This window comes from Stegostoma tigrinum, chromosome 14 (assembly GCF_030684315.1).
Source record: "Stegostoma tigrinum isolate sSteTig4 chromosome 14, sSteTig4.hap1, whole genome shotgun sequence".
In the NCBI taxonomy this organism is placed as follows: Eukaryota; Metazoa; Chordata; class Chondrichthyes; order Orectolobiformes; family Stegostomatidae; genus Stegostoma; species Stegostoma tigrinum.
This window is the reverse complement of record NC_081367.1, coordinates 51647587-51660888: the sequence shown is the minus strand read 5'-3', so window position 1 is coordinate 51660888 and position 13302 is coordinate 51647587. Positions and strand designations below refer to the sequence as shown.

At 42.5% G+C, this 13302-nt stretch overlaps 1 protein-coding gene across 4 annotated transcripts in view; it reads right to left on the bottom strand.

Moving 5' to 3' along the window:
• The window catches only part of sphkap (SPHK1 interactor, AKAP domain containing), a 439339-nt gene that overhangs the window by 89323 nt on the left and 336714 nt on the right, over positions 1-13302 (bottom strand). For all 4 annotated transcript variants that reach the window (XM_059651148.1, XM_048541821.1, XM_059651147.1 and 1 more), the window contains exon 3: positions 2272-2382. In XM_059651148.1, the coding sequence (XP_059507131.1) occupies positions 2272-2382 (111 nt within the window). The remainder of the gene's footprint in view (positions 1-2271; positions 2383-13302) is intronic.

Genomic DNA, 13302 nt, shown 5'->3' with positions numbered 1-13302 from the left:
TCGAACTTAAATGCTGAATATAGGATTAAAGGCAGGATTCTCGGCAGTGTGAAGGAATAGCAGGATCTTGGTGTTCAAGTGCATAGCTCCCTCAAAGTTGCCACCCAGGTGGATAAGGTTGTTCAGAAAGTATATGGTGTTTTGGCTTTCATTAACAGGGGGATCGAGTTTAAGAGCTGAAAGGATATGCTGCAGCTCTACAAAACCCTGGTGAGACCACACTTGGAATATTGTGTCCAGTTCTAGTTGCTCTATTATAGGAAAGATGTGGAGGCTTTGGAGAGGGTGCAAAGGAGGTTTACCAGGATGCTGCCTGGACTGGAGGGCTTGTCTTACGAGGAGAGGTTGACTGAGCTCGGACTTTTCTCTCTGGAGAGAAGGAGGAAGAGAGGTGACCTGATCGAGGTGTACAAGGTAATGAGAGGCATGGATAGAATCAATAGCCAGAGACTTTTCCCCAGGGCAGGGTTGACTGCCATGAGGGGACATAGTTTTAAGGTGTTAGGAGGAAGGTATAGAGGAGATGTCAGAGGGAGATTCTTCACCCAGAGAGTTGTGAGCGCATGGAATAGTTTAGCAGTGGTAGTCGTGGAAGCGGAGTCATTAGTGACATTTAAGCGACTGCTGGGCATGCACATGGACAGCAGTGAATTGAGGGGAATGTAGGTTAGGTTATTTTATTTTTGGATTAGGATTATTCCACGGCACAACATCGAGGGCCGAAGGGGTTGTACTGTGCTGCACTTTTCCATGTTCTATGTTCTACCACAGTATCCTGGAGCTTGCACTTGAAAGTGTTGTTGCATTCTGAGCTCCTGTGAATGGTGTCAAGCTGTTGAATCTGATGTCAAGAACTGGCTTCTTTTTACTTCCTTCTAAACATACTCCATCTTTTCTGAAACCAGACAAAAGGAAAAAGAAACAAAGCCTTTCACTCAAAACAAAGCAGTAACATGCACTGAAGAAGGAAGTAAAAAGCTTGTTCCAAAGTAGAACATCATGTGAGGAACTTACAGTGAGGCCCAGAAGAGTGAAAAATGCACGTACAATGCGCATGCATTCTTAACTAGCATGACACCATTCTTTACCATATTTACATGAATTTAAATCAATTTGGGTTTCACACATTTTCTGACAGTGTTGCAGTAATATTTTGAGATCCACAAAGAGATAAACCAACCAAATTTGTTTTCACTCTGTGTGATGGATGGCTTGTCTCCTCTGCTGCGATTATGTCCCAGTCAGACACTTTGTTGCCAGTACTTCAATGATTAATTTTCTCTATCAACTGAGGATGGATGAATTTTCTAAATCTCTCCTGAGAGCCAAATGATCTGTAATCAGGAATCATGTTTAATGCCTTTAGCTGAGCATTTTCCAAAGCTATAATTGGACAAAGCAGCATGATCTACCTGCCAGAGATAATGGGAACTGCAGATGCTGGAGAATCCAAGATAACAAAGAGTGAAGCTGGATGAACACAGCAGGCCAAGCAGCACCTCAGGTGCACAAAAGCTGACGTTTCGGGCCTAGACCCTGCCAACTGGTATTACATTTAAATAAGGATAGGGCTAGATTCCTGCAGATGCAGAGCTGGAGTTATGAAGTAAAAGGTTTATGATTTCATGAGATGTATGAAGAAGAATCCTTCACCATGCTTTACCCTGAATGCGAATGATCTTTTAAGAGAAATATGCTCAAAAGGTAATCTCAGACCTGTTAACAGACCAGAGTTGGATTTCTATTGGGTTCTCCTGATCAGTGCCGTGACCTCTGCAGAAACCCAGCAAAATAGTTACCTTTCCAGTAATAATAAAATGTGAGGCTGGATGAACACAGCAGGCCAAGCAGCATCTCAGGAGCACAAAAGCTGACGTTTCGGGCCTAGACCCTTCATCAGAGGGCCTAGACCCTCTCTGATGAAGGGTCTAGGCCCGAAAAGTCAGCTTTTGTGCTCCTGAGATGCTGCTTGGCCTGCTGTGTTCATCCAGCCTCACATTTTATTATCTTGGAATCTCCAGCATCTGCAGTTCCCATTATCTCTGATACCTTTCCAGTAATGCTTTTTCCTCCTTTCACATGAGAGGAGTTGAAATTTTGACTTTCCATGTAACACGACTTCCTCTTGGGTTATTTCACAACAATTACCTCACTGTTTATCACTAGTCAGTCAATATTAATCAGAAATAGAATCATTCAAATCCCCTCAGAAACCCATTATTATAGAGCTGATAGATATAAATCTTCCGTTTAATTGTTTAAAACACATACCGTAGGGCATCTATTTTGTGCTTTATCTTCCAAGAACCCAACCTGACAAAGCTTTTTCTCGTTCCGTAACCAATATTCCGTTGAGTCCAATAAACTGTTGCTGCACAGGACCTGTTGAAAGTAAAAAGACATGTGTCTGTTGTTTTAATACATACTTGCAGTTGCAGAAACAAACGTCATTTTTAATATAAATGTTTCACCATTTAAGATGCAATTGCTATGGTTTTTATTTAAATCATAGGAAAACGTGGATGTTGTTGGGGAGAATTACCAGGGAATGATGACAACAGCAGTTTGAGCAGCTGTTATACAGCAGGAGAGTGTCAAAGTACAGTAGAATAGCAGTAATAGGGGACTATCAGAGGCACAGTTAGGCATTTCTGTGGTCGCAAAAGAGACTTCAGGATGGTGTGTTGTTTCCCTGGTGCCAGAGTTCAGAATGCCTCTGAGCGGGCACAGGACATTCTCAAAAGGGATGGCGAGCAGCTACAGGTTGTGGCACAGGTTGGTGCTCATGACTTAGGCAGGAAGAGTGACAAGGTCCTGCAAACGGACTTCAGCAAGTTAGGCAGTAAGTTGAAAAGCAGGACCACTACAGCATATGGCATGCTTGCCTTCATCGATTGAGGCACAGTATATAAAAACTGGCAAATAATGTTGCAGCTGTACAGAACTTGGTGAGGCCACATTTGAAGTATTGTGTACGGTTCTGATCATTCCAATATCAGAATGATGTAGAGGTTTCAGAGAGGGTAGAGAAAAGGTTTGCCAGGATATTGGCTGGTTTGGATGGTATTAGCTATGAGGAGAGGTTGGGCAAACTTTGCTTGTTTTCATTTGAGTGTCACAGGCTGAGGGGCAACTCGATAGAGGTTTACAAAATTATGACAGGCATGAACAGTCAGAGGCTTTCTCCCGGAATAGAAACGTCAATTACCAGGAAATACAGATTTCAGGTAAAAGGAGGTGTGAGTGTCACCTTTATTTTTACATAGAGCATGGTAAGTGCCTGGCATGCGCTGCCAGAGGAAGTGGGAGAGGCAGATACAATAACAACATTTCATAGAAGTCTTGACAGACACGTGAAAAAGCAGGGACAGAGGGATACAGATCACGTAAAGGCAAAAGGCTCAGTGTTGGGCAGGCTGGGTGGCCCAACGGGCCTGTTCCTGTGCTGTACTATTCTTCATTTCTTTTCTCTTTGTTGAAAAGAGCAAAACAGTTGCACAACACGAAACAGTTGAGGAGCTCCAGCCACAAGTTGATGCTCGCGCCCATGGTATATGCAGAACAACTGATTTGAGCGCATAGAAGGGGAATAGTGATTTTGGTGGAGGAAACTAGAGAGATTTGAGGGGAGATTTGTCCTCTTTGGCTTGCAGGTGTTAATGGGACCCAACAGCAGAACATTTAGAAATTGGGATTTCTCCACATACTGATGTTTTAATAACTCCACAATGCGTGCATGACACAACAGTTCCCTGCCCCAAATTCATACCACACAGAAAAGGCCCTTTGGCCCATTAAGTCTGAACTAACGTACATTAATCTCACTGTCCAACACTTGGCCCACTGCTCAGATGTCAACACATTGAGTGCTCATTCATATTTTTTAAAAGTGGAGATTTTTTAACTTCTCTTACCCTCCCAAGCAGTGCATTCAGATTCCCAACTCTCTTTGGGTCCTGAAATCCTCTTTAAACCTCTTGCCCTTCACCTTAAATTTATGCCCCCTCGTTATTGACCCTTCAACTTAGGGGAACAACTGCTACCTATATGCCCAGTTCATGCCCCTCAATCTTGTACATTTCAGTCAGACTCTCCCCTCAGCCTTCACTGCTCTCAAGAAAACAATCAATCAGAGCTTATCCAGCCTGTCTTCATAACTAAAATGCTCCATCCCAGACCACATCCTGGTGAATCTCACCTGTATCCCTTCCAGTGCGGTCATATCCTCCCTAGAGTGTGATGATGAGAAGTGCACACAATAGTCCAGCAGTGGCCTAACAAAAGCCCTGTAGGTATCCAACAAAGCCACCCTCCCATTATATTCTATGCCACAGTGAGAAAGGCAAGCATCCTGCCTGCCTTCTTCACCACTCTAAACCTGTCCTGCTGCCTTTAGGGAGCTGTGGACAAGCAATTCAAGATTGCTCTGTTCCTCTGAGTCTCCTATTGTCCTGTCATTCATCAAGTACTCCCTTGCCTTATTATTTCTTCCAAAGTGCATCGTTTCACACTTTTCAGGGTTTTACTTCATCTGCCACTGATCTGTCCACCTGACCGGACAATCTGTATCTTTCTGTTATATCAGACCTTCTTCCTCATTATTAAGTAACTGGCCAATCTTTGTCATCCACAATCTTGCTCATCATCCACCATTCTCATATATATCAGTTATATATATCATAAACAATAAAAGGGACCCAGCACTGATTCATATACGACTGGACACTGACCTCTAGTCACACAGAACTTCACATCTATCTCTTTTGAAAAGCTTTGCACAAGTCAAGGGACAACAAACCACCAAATATCTGTGTGGCATGGTGCAGCACAATGGCTCAGTGGTTAGCACTGCTACTTCACACAGCACCAGGGACCTGGACTCGATTCCAGCCTCAGGTGACTGTGTGGAATTTGCACATGCTCCCTGTGTCTGCGTGGATTTCCTCTGGGTGCTCCAATTTCCTCCCACAATCCAAAGACGTGCAAATCAGGTGAATTGGTCATGCTAAATTGCCTGTACTGTCCAGTAATATGTAGGTTAGGAGGATTAGCCGTTGAAATGCAGGGTTATAGGATAGGGGCTGTTGGTGTGGGTGGGATGTTCTTCAGAGAGTCAGTGCAAACTTTAAAGGGGTAAATGGCCTGCTTCCACACTGTATGGATTCTATGATTCCATTTGGGCTGCAGCAACTGCCAAAAGATGGATGAAATGCACTGAAACTCATAAAGAAAGGAGGGAGCTAAGGACCATAACCCCTCCCAATCTGGTTGAATGGCACATTGATGGCATTGACAATGGGATGAAACCCTATTTGTTTGCAGATCACAGAATCCCTACATTGGGGGAACAGGCCCTTTGGCTCAATGAGTCCACATCAACCCTCATAGCATCCCACTCAGACCCATCCCTCTATAATCCACCTAATCCACTTATCACTGAACACTATTTGAAATTTAGCATGGCGAATCCACCTAGCCTGCACATTTTTGGACTGTGGGAGGAAGCCGGAGCACCTGGAGGAAACCCCACACACACGGGGAGAATGTGCAAACTCCACACAGACAGTCACCTGACATTGGAATTGAACCCAGGATCTTGGTGCAGCGAGGCTGAGCTAATCACTCAGCCACTGTGCCAACCCACGTTTATATGGATTGTCCTCATCACGTTTGGTACACAAATTAGTAACATCAGGAAGGTCTGCAGTATGGAACTGCAACATCGGTTATCTCTCAGTCGATTTTTTTTCAAATTCATTCGGTTTTTCGGTTATGTTTTCAGAAAAATTTCAAGAGTTAGAGATTTTTCTTGAAAAAGAGTAAATTAAAGACTTCCAAAAAACCAGCCAGTTAACATATGCCACTACACCACTGGGATCTCAAAATCACTCAAGAGGGTATATTTCCTTTTGCTCGTATAAATTTTAACTTTGAGATTCTACTTCCTCTGACACAGTAATTCGTTCCTTTTGCTGGTCATCACCACGCCAATCCCACAATTTGTTTTATTCCATTCGGTGGTAATTCTGCAGTAGTGTTGATAAAGAATGATAAAGTGATTCTAGTTAATGCTTTCGCACCAGGGTAAAATCCCTGTTATCTCAAAAAAGCCAGCTGTAACTAATATTGATTAATGCAATCAGGTGCATAGCCAAGGGTTCTTTCAAGGAGAGTGAAACAATTTTGGAACAAAAGACATAGCTGGTGGCAGGGGGATATGCAGTCTTACTATGGTAATAGGCCAGATTTTCTCCAGAAAGCTGGCAGTCCCTGTTAAATACCAAAAGGTTAAATGTTAGTTCCATTGACTCCTGGCATTAGCGTTTCTGGTCTGAGTTTTATTTAATGTAACACGATGCAATATATACCAACTCCTTATTCACAATATACACACTCAGTCAATTTTCACCCAGTTGACATATAAATGTCATCTATTCCATAGTCTCACTTGGTCTCAAGTATTCTGGTCAGTCTCTAAGATAATAACTTAAAGTATTTTTTTAACCTTTTTTATTTTTTAATAAAATGAATAGGCATACACATAATAATAAAGTTCATATGTCTTTACTTTTCTATGTTTTTGATTGTGAACTGAAATGGGAAAAGGACTGTCATAAAAAACATCAAGGATTGTGAAAAGGATTGCTGTGTTTTGAAGGCAAGTTACTTGACACTCATTTGAAATACTGTTTGTTCAAGAAGTAGGGAAATTCTAGCTCCAAACGTGGAACAGGTTCTTGAGGTGGTTCAAATGAAGATTGAGCTGGCAATAAGTAGCTGATTGCTCTGGGAACTAAGGATGATAAAGGCATTCAGCCTGACACAACTATGTGATTGGTTTCCAGGTAGCTGAACAGCTTGTGGGTATGATATTTGGTGAGAAGCCACCAGACATCTGGAAAGGAAAGATCATCTTGAAAATCCTGACAAGTCAAGAAAGGGTCATCTCAACAAATCTGATTGGTCTGCTTTCTCAGAACTTCCTTCATCCCATTGTACCCAATGCTTTGAATCTCTTTCAGAACTTGTCCTAATATTTCCACTAAAAACAAATGGTTTCTACTACCTCGGCAATAGCGAGATTCCTATCGCTAAATAAACATTTCTTCTGCAGCTAAAGATAACACTCACCTCGTCTCCAAAAAAGTAAGGTTTTAAGTCGTCCTGACTTTGAGAGCCCATTACTGAGATTTACATAAGAAGCATCACCAAAGGCAGTGAGTTTCATATTCCTGCTGTCTCTCGATGACGGAAATTTCAAAACCCAATGCACCATTCTTTGAAAACTTTTCTTAATGCTTTGGCTTTCCCAAATAATATCTTTTTTTCATTATCATACTCAACTCTAAACCATTAGGGTGGCATCTAGCCTTGTTTGGTTGCCTGGTCTATTCAGCAGATACATTAGACTTCACAATTCCCCCATTTCAGCTTTGGAATACTCTAACTTTTCACCAGGCCTTACTTTGACTAACTGCATTGGGACTTACACTTTCCAAATAAGATCGCTGATACAAAAAATAATGTTTGATCCATTCTGCCTTATTTCTATTTAATGTATTTGAATGTCAGTTTCTGGGCTTCTAATGTCGAATTCAGTCTCAAGTTCATTTCAAAACATTTCCAAATTCACTGCTCCCATCTCCAAAAAAAAAACCATCTACATGCATCATAAAGATGCCTGAAAGCTGCCCACTATGGTGTCATAAAATATAACAGGATGTGCCCTCAACTGAAGACAGCCCCATTTAATTAAGACATACCTTACTAAGAAAAACCAACTCCAGAGGCATCATTTAGGCCATTTAGCTTCCAGAAAGTCCCTACTGTATTTGGCAGACCCTTCGGAGTGTGAAGAGACACTTTCCTTTTGAGGTGATCTGACAGAATTGGATTAACAGAAATGCAGCTCATGTATTTATTGTGAACAATGCCAAGACAATGTTTGATATTGATTCTTTTCCCCCCATCTGTAAATCTTGGTCCTCTAGGTTTTCTTTGAATCTAATGCTGCTATACTTGCTTTTGCTATATAAGTCACATCAGGCGAAACCTTTTCCATGTATATCCACATATGGGATACAGCTGTCTACTACCGATATCTGGCATCTCTTTTTCCACTCATTCATGGGGTGAGGGTGTCACTGGCTCGGCAGCATTTATTGCCCATCCCTAATTGCCCAGAGGGCAGTTAACAGTCAACCACATTGATGTGGCTCTGCAGTCACATATAGGCGAGACAAGGTAAGGATGGCTGTTTCCTTCCCTAAAGGACATCAGTGAAACAGGTGGGCTTTTCCTGATAAGGGACAATGGGTACATGGTCATCATTAGGCCCTTAATTACAAATATTTATTGAAATCAAATTCTACTATCTGCCATGGCTGGATTTGAACCCAGGTCCCCAGAACATTATCTTGATCTCTAGACTGACAGTCTAATGATAATACCACGAGCCTATTGCCTCTGTGATTTCCCTTTGATAAAACCATATTGGCTCTGCCTGATTACCTTGAATATATCCAATTGCTCCGTTATAATATCTTTCACATTAGCTTCTCACATTTTCCCTATAATAGCTGTTAAACTGACTGGCCTGTAATTTCTTGCTTTCTACATTCCTCTCTTTTTGAATAAAATGTTTTACATTAGTTATTTTTCAATCTAAAGAAGCCTTCCCTGGATTGAATGAGTTTGGGAAAATTAAAACCCATGTCAACTTCTTTTAAGAAGATGAGAACCATCAGGACTCTGGGGATTTGTCAATTTACAATTCCAACAATTTACTCATTCCTACATCCTTAGTGATTATTATTTTTCTGAGTTCCTCCTTCGTTTGCAAGTTCTGATTTATAGCTATTTCTGGGATGCTATTTCATCAGTAATTGTCAGTTGTAACTGTCTGATCCTTAAGGCTGTGTAATAGATGCATACGAGAAGTAGTGTGGAGCTAGAGAAACACAGGTCAGGCAGCATCAGAGAAGCAGGTTTCAGGTTTACACCTTTCATCAGGACTGGGGAGGGTGAAGGGAGCTCGGAAATAAATAGAAGCAATGGGGGTAGGTAGGTGGGATGGTGGTAGGAGGATGCAGCCAGGGGCACCCGGGGCAGTGAGAGTGGGAGCGGGCAGACTGGGGGTCCTGACGGTGACAGCGGGAGCGGGCACCACCCGGGGCAGTGACAGCGGGAGCAGGTAGCCCCTGGAGCGGAGAGAGCGGGAGCAGGCAGACCGGGGGACCCGGCGGAGAGAGCGGGAGCAGGCAGACCGGGGCGGGGCAGGGGGGCGGGTGCGGAATCCAGGGCGGTGACAGCATGAGCAGGAGCTGGCTGTAAGGTGGTGACAGCAGGACCTCCAGGGTGGGGATGGGTGCAAGGTCAATCTTGAAGTGGGGAAGCCTGAGCCCTAGAGAGGAGTGCAGGCCCAGTATGGCTAAGCACTTATGGGCTGTAGTGTTTAACTCTTAACTGTGACTCTTTTTAGTAAAAAGAAAGATTGTAATATTTAATTTTTTCAACTTTGTTTTCTTTACTTTTCTGCCTTCTAGCACAATTCAGTACCCAGTCACCTTTGTACCTAAAATGTTGCCATTAGTGGTGACTTGCAAATTTTTCACTGCACCTGTGTGAGCACGTGACAATAAGCCGAATTCAATTCAATCCAATCCAATTCAAAAAATATTGGGTTATGTACGTTGAGCTGAATGGTCTCCTCTTTTGATTTCATATTCTTTTGCTTCCCTGATCACATATCATTGGTCAGAACTTATATTCTTTAGTATTGTAATGAAAGCACTGAGCTAGAGGCTTCATTATTTCTATCTGGGATTATGTTGAAACAGCTTAAAAACCTAATCATCGACACCCCATTTAAATAGACCATAACATTTAAAAGGGCTTCTTACAGTCCAAGCAATGATTTTTTTGGCTAGCCAGTTAAGTGGCTGTTAGCAATTGTTGGTAGTTGTCTAACCAACAAAGTACCATTTAAATGCACCAACGTAATTGCCTGGTGTTGTGCCTCTTTTTCTGAGGGCCGATATTACAGGACGTATCTCCTGGCAAGTCAGCAGCACACTCTGAATCAATTATCAGCATATCACTGACTCCAAATTGTTCATGTCACAGCTCTCAGTTTAGCAGTTGGTTTCAATTCATGTTACTTAACTGAACATTGATTACCAGCACTAACTCTGAAGAATCCTGTATTCAGAATCAAATCATGAGATTTAAGGGTCAGGGATCAAAGTGGAGAACACTGTATACCACTGCAGTGTGACCTCTGGTTAGTCTGTCCTGCCAGTGGAACAGATGTACTGAGGGATGATGCTGCTAGTAGCTGGCATATTGCCCATAAGGTATGATTCCCTGAAGATGACCAGTTCGGGTATTCTTATTCATGATCTGATTGACCCGTATGTGAGGCAGTTCTCCTGATGTTGGTACAAGCCCCCCAGTGTCAGTAAGGACTAAGAAGAATGGCACGGTGGCTCAGTTGTTAGACCTACTACCTCAAAGCACCAGGGGCCCGGGTTTGATTTCACCCTTGGGTGACTGTCTGTGTGGAGTTTGCACCTTCTCCTTGTGTCTGTGCAGGTTCCTCCAGGACCAGGCTAGGTGGGTTGGCCATGCTAAATTGCCCGTTGTGTTCAGGGATGTGTAGATTAGATGGGTTATAAGGGGGATGGGTCTGGGTGAGATGTTCCAAGGGTCAGTGTGGATTTGTTGGGCTGAAGGGCCTGTTTCCACACTGGAGGGGTTCTTTGATGATGATGACTTTGCAGGGCTGGGTTGCGATTGGAGGTTTCATCAGGTTGGCATTGCCAACTGTTGGGGATCAGGGTTATATTCATTGGCATGCCATATAAAGAATCTAACACTTAGTGGTAGTTCTGTGCAGTGGTAATTTTACAATGCTAACTTATAGGAGCATGAAACATTGCCAAGGCATGCACCACTGTCTGCTCAGAGCAGCAGATCATTCATCCTCTTATGCTATAGGAGACAGGTTCCCTTAAACTGCCCATGGACTCTAACCTTCATAGTAACCTCTGTCTGGTCTGTCTTCATCAGTTGGGATGACCCCATATTTGCATCCCTAAGGCAAAGAACTGCTCTTCTTAGCAGCCTTCAGGAAAACCTCTATAGAGGCATTGCTAAAGCATGACTCGGTTTTTTGCCCAGTCTGACATCTCCACGAGTAGTTGGATGTGATGAGCAGAAGTTGAGTGATGTTGCTGTGTTACAGATGATGACGTGCTGTGAATGTGCTTGTTAAATATGACACCCAGGTGTTCTGCCTTTGCATAAATATGTAATGGGCTGAGAAGACTGTAACCATGTGGGACAAGCCAGCCAACCACCAGGCAGAACACCAGCACTGGATTATGGTAGTACACTGACTGGCTATGTGATTACCTGCCCTGCATACTCTGGTTGGTGTTAGCTGCACACACCTTTGTCCAGATGGTGATCGGTACAATTTGTGGTGCAGTATGAGCACAATGACATGCATCAGTTTTCATTTTCTTTCCTGTCTGTTACTGCCGTTCTTATACAGCAGGCATTACTGAGCCCTATTCAGCACCCTAGTTGCCTGTGCTGCGCAATCTCTATGCCTTTGATCATAAGGTCAATGGTGATGAATTTGCACTTCTAAGGAATAACAACTTGAGACAAGTTCTAATGATAGGTACAAAAAGTGAAACATGACAGGCAATCAATTCCAGCCCAGGTTAGTATTGCAGTGAACTCTTAATGTCTATAGAGAACAGCTCAGTGCTAATACAAATTAGCTGAAACCTTCCCCTTTTCAGGTAAATTGTAATTGTCACAATGATAAACATAGTAATAATTAATAATCATTTTTTAAAAATCATAGATGTTGCAAAAGGAGATGGGGAAGTTCTACTGAGCCTGATTTAAACTTTGTGTAAGTGACTGGGTTTTGCATGAATTAAAATATTGCCCCATTTCAGGGCTTTCCAAGGCGGAGGTTGAAATGTATCAGTCTCTGTCTCTGTCAGCAAATGACATAACCTTAGCTATTAGAACATAGAACATAGAATTATTTAAAGGAGCTGTCTTTAAATAGAAATTGAAAGGGTTGACAATGTTTGATGGATGTAAAACCCAAGGCAGAAGCCAGATTTAAACATATGGGACAGTAAATTGTTGCTGGGTCCAGCGAGGAAGGGAAAGAGTGTAGCATTCCCCAGCTTCAAGGCAGGTTCAAGAAGGCAGCTATCCAGCACCTTCTCAAGGACAACTAGGGATGGGCGATAAATGTTGGCCAGCCAGCAACTCCTATTTTCCACACGTGAATAAAAAATATAGGCAAGAGGAACCTGCTAGTCTTGCCAAAAGAGTGTGGATAAGGGTAAAAGAACAAGCATCAAGAGAACCTTACCCAGATCATAAATACCATGTAGCAGTATGATCTAATTCACAGCACTTTCGTTCAAGGCAAGTTAGTAAATTTACTGATTCAATCATATCCTGTGCTTTAAACAATTGCCTCTTCCCAACGTCAATCTACCTTGCTAAGTATTTACCATCACATGATTCCTCACGCCCATTTAACCTTCAGAATTCTGCAGCATTCATTTCCTATTCACTTCACCAGGTTCCCGTTTATCTATCCACTGTTCACACTCACACTAATCCTGTAGAATGTACTACTGTATGTTTTATAGTCATCCTTACTGAAAGCACTGCATCCACAGGGTGAAATCCTTAGTTTCACTCATTTACAGATTTGGTTTTTCACCTTTCGTAGGAGAAGGCAAAACTCAAAACGAGTGGAACTGAACTGGAGCTGAGCCACCACAGACTGGACAGTTCACAAATGTAGAAACGTAACCCCTTGAGATATGTGATTCATCTTGGTCCCTTTGGGATTTGCAGATAACCAGTGACAGAATTATAAATACCCAAGCCACACATATGGCAACATCACTTGATAAATTACTGAATTATAAAGCAAATTGATTGCCAAGATTATTTCCTTTTCTTCAGCCTGTCAGGACTTGCATAACAAATACTGTGAGTCATCCATGAAGGTGGTTTCTCAGAGTTTCAAGATCTACAACCTTTTACCAGTGCAAAAACTCACATGGGCGATCTTATTTAATATTTAGTTGGTGATTCACAATTCTTGAGGTCTGAACAGACGCAGAAACCAGGTGGAGAGTCCATATTCAAGAGAAGCATAGAAAATGGAAGGAGTGGATCTTTCAGACTTTTGAACCTGATCCAACTTAGCACCTTGTTCCTGCTTTCTCCCCAATCTTCTTTGATCTCTTT